At 43.4% G+C, this 5,010-nt stretch overlaps 1 protein-coding gene across 1 annotated transcript; it reads left to right on the top strand.

The window, feature by feature from the left end:
* Window positions 1-3,217: 3,217 nt before the first annotated feature.
* LOC146187994 (uncharacterized) lies at window positions 3,218-4,324 on the top strand. Its single transcript, XM_084604972.1, has 2 exons — window positions 3,218-3,647; window positions 3,698-4,324. The coding sequence occupies exons 1-2, from the start codon at window positions 3,231-3,233 to the stop codon at window positions 4,112-4,114; spliced, it is 834 nt and encodes a 277-aa protein (XP_084461098.1). The 5' UTR covers window positions 3,218-3,230; the 3' UTR covers window positions 4,115-4,324.
* The last annotated feature ends 686 nt before the right edge of the window (window positions 4,325-5,010 follow it).

Below are 5,010 nucleotides of genomic sequence, written 5' to 3'. Positions count from 1 at the left end.
TACAATATATATATATATATATGAGGCCCTCTATACCATTAATGAGAGGATGGCATGCAGACGTTCTAATTAAGCTTACAAAGCGGTATAGACTGCAGGTTGTACAAGTCTGTGCGCCTGCATGTAGCCATGATGACCAGGCACTCGAAAGCTTCTGCGAAGATGTAGATTTCGCAATGGGGAAATTAAAAACTAAGAATATTTCACTAATAGGGTAAGGCAGAGAAAAGCAGGCTAGAGAACAGGCAGTAGATGACTATGGCATTGGTTCTAGGAATAGCAGGGGAGATTTACTAGTTGAGCTTGAAAATGAAGAGATCCAGGCAGAACGAGAGGAAGAAGATGGTTTACATAGTACGAAGAGCACTGAACAAGGGTACATGGGGTACGCCTCAGTTCGCAGATCGAGCCAACGTTTCGACAAGTGGACTTATCTTCGTCTGGGCAAAGCGATCATTCCTGGCATGGGTTTGAATATGCTTTTGCTTCCGAAGAAGAAAAGCTGGGGAGCAGAAAGTGGGGTAGAAGAAAGTAGGTCATGAGGTGAAAAAAAAGTTTCTTCAGTATGTATTTCTCAGCCGGGAAGCACGAATCCTGTGGCCTGCAAAAGAAGTAAAAGCGACCGTACCAGGAAAAACTTGAATACCGGGTAGATGATTAGTCACCTTTTAAGCAGGTTTGGTGCAGATACACCTTACAAAGAGACAGGCTTTGCAAAGGGCCCTGATAAGGAATATATCTAAGGGGGACAATTTTTAAAACTTTCTGTAAAAATGAAGGGGGAAGAAGTACAAAGACACATAATAATAACTGTACAGGGAACCATTATGACATGCAAAAAAAAAGGTTCGAGGACAAACTCAAGTAACAAGTGATAAGGGGGGAATGTGTTTGGAGAAACATGTGCAACTTATGCTATTGCGGATAGAGGAGCAGGAAGTGGACATGGAAAAGCCCTAACGGCGAGCCCAGAAATGAAATTGACTTTATACTGTGTTCTGACCCGGCATTATGCAGGATGTAGAGGTAATCAGAACGGTACAATGGACTGTCTCGAGTTAGTCTAAATCAAAAGAGGGAATGAAACAGTTTAGTACGTAAGGAGCCTATCAATGCATTATAGTTGAGGGGAAGGGCAGACAAATTCAGGTTCTCGCTACAAAACAGATATTCATCTTTAACTTAGGAGTACGTCCTTAGCGTCGAAGGAGGGAACAATACCTTCAGAAATATCATTACTGAGTTCCTAGTAGAAGTAGGTGGTAGGGTAGTTAGAGAGGATACCGGCAAACTGTCTAAGGAGACGAAAGATTTATTTATTTTATTTATTTATTTAAAATACCTTCAGGGCCATATGGCATTACAGAGGGGAGTGGTTATACAATGTAATTAAAAACAAAACATAACAATATGAGCATAGGTTTACAAAATGTTGCTGGTTATACATTTTTAGCTGAGGCATTCTTGAAATAAACGGTGGTTATTAGTGCCAGTGATTTGATTCCACTTGTCGGATGAACGGGGTAAAAAGGAATAAAAGAAGGGTTTTGTTCTGCAGAATGGTACTCCAACTTTGTGGGCGTGATCCATCTGGGCTGAAACGTACTGTGGGGGTGAAATAAGTTCTTCGTGCAAGTGAGAATGATGAAACATTGTATGAAAAAGACGAAGATGAGGTGATTTGCGACGAGACGCGAGGGATGGCACACCGAGGCTGGCTTTCATGCTGGATACGCTTGCCGTTCTGTGATAATTAGGGAGGATAAACCGTACAGAAATATTTTGGATTATTTCCAATGAGTGCGTTAAGTTTTGCTAGTAAGGATCTCATATTATAGTTGCATACTCTAGTTTAGGTAATACGAGTGTCATGTAAAGTAGAAGTTTAAGAGAAGAAGGTGCTTTGCGAAAGTTACGACGAAGATATCCAAGTGTTTTGCTGGCGTTGTTAATACCATGGGTAACACGAACAGTCCAGGTAAGGTTTCTAGTAATGTGAACACCGAGGTATTTATACAAGAATTCTGAGTCTACAAGCATGCCGTTAAGGTGATAGCATAGCAAATTAGTAGTCACTCTACACACACGCATAAATTTGCACTTAACATCGAGGTCCATTAGCCAAGATTTACACCAGGTTGAGATGAAATCGAGGTCAGATTGAAGTGTTTAGTACCTCGCTTTCGCATTTTATTTCCCTAAATATTACGAAGTCGTCGGCGAATAGGTGAATGTTAGACAAAATGTGGGAAGGTAGATCTTTAATATAAATAGGGAAAAGAAACGGACCGAGTACGGAGCCTTGAGGGACACCAGAGTGGACCATGAGTGGGAAAGGCAGCGGCGACAGCGTGAACATGCTTCTAATCAGGCATTTTTGCATACTGCAGTTGCTGCTTTCTGTCATCGGTGACTGTGTCAACAGCATGCTCTGGGAGACAAGGACACACCCCCTTCCAGATAGCTACCGATGGACTGACCAGAACTACCGCCTGCCAGATCTTCGCTACAACGTGCAGGATCACTGGCGTAATAACCGACACCACGTGTCCTCAGGAACATCACATGACCTTCAAGATTTCAAGTATAAAAGGCCTCATCTGTACCAATTCGCCTTCAGTGGGAAAGGCAGCGGCGACAGCGTGAACATGCTTCTAATCAGGCATTTTTGCATACTGCAGTTGCTGCTTTCTGTCATCGGTGACTGTGTCAACAGCATGCTCTGGGAGACAAGGACACACCCCCTTCAAGATAGCTACCGATGGACTGACCAGAACTACCGCCTGCCAGATCTTCGCTACAACGTGCAGGATCACTGGCGTAATAACCGACACCACGTGTCCTCAGGAACATCACATGACCTTCAAGATTTCAAGTATAAAAGGCCTCATCTGTACCAATTCGCCTTCAGTGGGAAAGGCAGCGGCGACAGCGTGAACATGCTTCTAATCAGGCATTTTTGCATACTGCAGTTGCTGCTTTCTGTCATCGGTGACTGTGTCAACAGCATGCTCTGGGAGACAAGGACACACCCCCTTCAAGATAGCTACCGATGGACTGACCAGAACTACCGCCTGCCAGATCTTCGCTACAACGTGCAGGATCACTGGCGTAATAACCGACACCACGTGTCCTCAGGAACATCACATGACCTTCAAGATTTCAAGTATAAAAGGCCTCATCTGTACCAATTCGCCTTTAGTGGGAAAGGCAGCGGCGACAGCGTGAACATGCTTCTAATCAGGCATTTTTGCATACTGCAGGTAAGGCTCGACTTTCCTTGCTATAGAAGCGATGATCGCTTTTTGCTGCTGCTGCCTTTCCCACAAAGGATGTGTGAACTAGTCCTGTCAGTGAAGGCGTTCTTCGCCAAATTGTTGTTATTGTCTGGCGACATTGAACAAAACCCCGGTCCTGGCGCCGAAACGGCTACTATTCTTCACAGTCTGCAAGAGGGTCAGACAGCAATCCTTAACAGACTAAGTGATATTGTGGAAAGACAAACTAAGCTGGAAAATCTAGTGAGTGATTTCAGAATACGCATAGAATCGCTCGAGTCAAGGATGGCCGTTCTTGAAAGTAAAGAACATGAGACTGCAACAGCGGAATGCAGAATTCAAAGTCATTCTGAAAAAGTCGATGTGACAGCCAAAAAATAGACTACTTAGAAAATAATAGCAGAAGAATGAATTTAATTTTCCACGGCTTTGAAGATGCTGAGCCACGTGAAAGCTGGGAAACTTCTGAGAACCTTGTTAGGGCGCTCTGCCAGGACACGTTAAAGGTAACAATAGGGGAAATCCAGAGGGCCCACAGGATAGGCAAACACACTTCTGAGCGTAAACGACCGATTATTGTAAATTTTGCATCATATAAGGACATCGAATCGGTCCTAAGCAATGGCAATAAACTAAAAGGGTCGAACTTTGCAATCTCAAGGGACTACTCTCGGCGTGTCAGAGAAATTCGGCAAAAGCTATGGGCTGTTGGTAAGCCAAGAAAACTTAACGGTAAAGACAAAGTGGCCCTAACATACGACAAACTTATCATAAATGGAGAAGTTTTCGTGTGGGACGATCTTACCCAAGAGGTAACTAAACTAGATAAAAAATGACCACTCTTAAGCATCGGGAAACCTAAACATTCGAAGTGCCCTGTTCTCTTAATAAACTGTCAAAGCATTAAGAATAAAATTGATGAATTCTATGGCCTGCTCCAGATGTTTAATCCGTACATCGTTTTTGCAACAGAATCCTGGCTAGACGACTCAGTAAGAGACAGCGAAGTATTTCCTTCGGCATACCAGGTATTTAGAAAAGACAGGAATTCGAGAGGCGGTGGAGTGTATATCTTGGCAAAAGAATTCTTGCATTGTACTGCAATTGACATGGAAATCAATGATCACGAATCAGTCTGGTGCAGGCTCACCACTCCTGATAAATGAACGATAGCGTTTGGCGTCGTGTACCGCCCACCAAGCGCTCGACCGCAAGTTATCTCTTCCCTTGATGACACGTTGGCTTCGCTTCCAGATGAACGTATTGTGTTAGCAGGAGATTTCAACTTTCCAAACTTGAACTGGGGTGACAGCATGCATTCAGACGGAACTTGTACAGCATTTATTGATATGATTTCTAAGTATGGGTTTGAGCAATACGTTGTGAACCCTACGCGTGGAAATAACACCCTAGACTTATTATTTTGCAATGACCCGAATGTTGTTCATGACGTTTGTGTTTTACCTGGAATCAGTGATCATAAAATTGTAACCGCAATGCTCACTCTGCCACACCTTATCCCTCCTACCCATGAAGCACGGAAGGTTTATGACTATTCCAGGGCGAATTATAATGAAATCAGTCTGGGTTTAGAGGCAGCTTTTCAGGCTTTTACAGAACATTCGCCTGAGAGCGCAGAACTTCTGTGGACTTCTTTTAAAACAGTGCTGTCATCACTGATCGAAAAACACGTTCCTTTCAAACAAATCTCTTACAAACCTAAAGTAGACAA

Source organism: Amblyomma maculatum, chromosome 5 (assembly GCF_055883805.1).
Source record: "Amblyomma maculatum isolate TAMU_Amacu chromosome 5, ASM5588380v1, whole genome shotgun sequence".
NCBI classification, from domain to species: Eukaryota; Metazoa; Arthropoda; class Arachnida; order Ixodida; family Ixodidae; genus Amblyomma; species Amblyomma maculatum.
The sequence above is the reverse complement of the archived record's forward strand: the minus strand, read 5'-3'. Positions and strand labels throughout refer to the sequence as shown.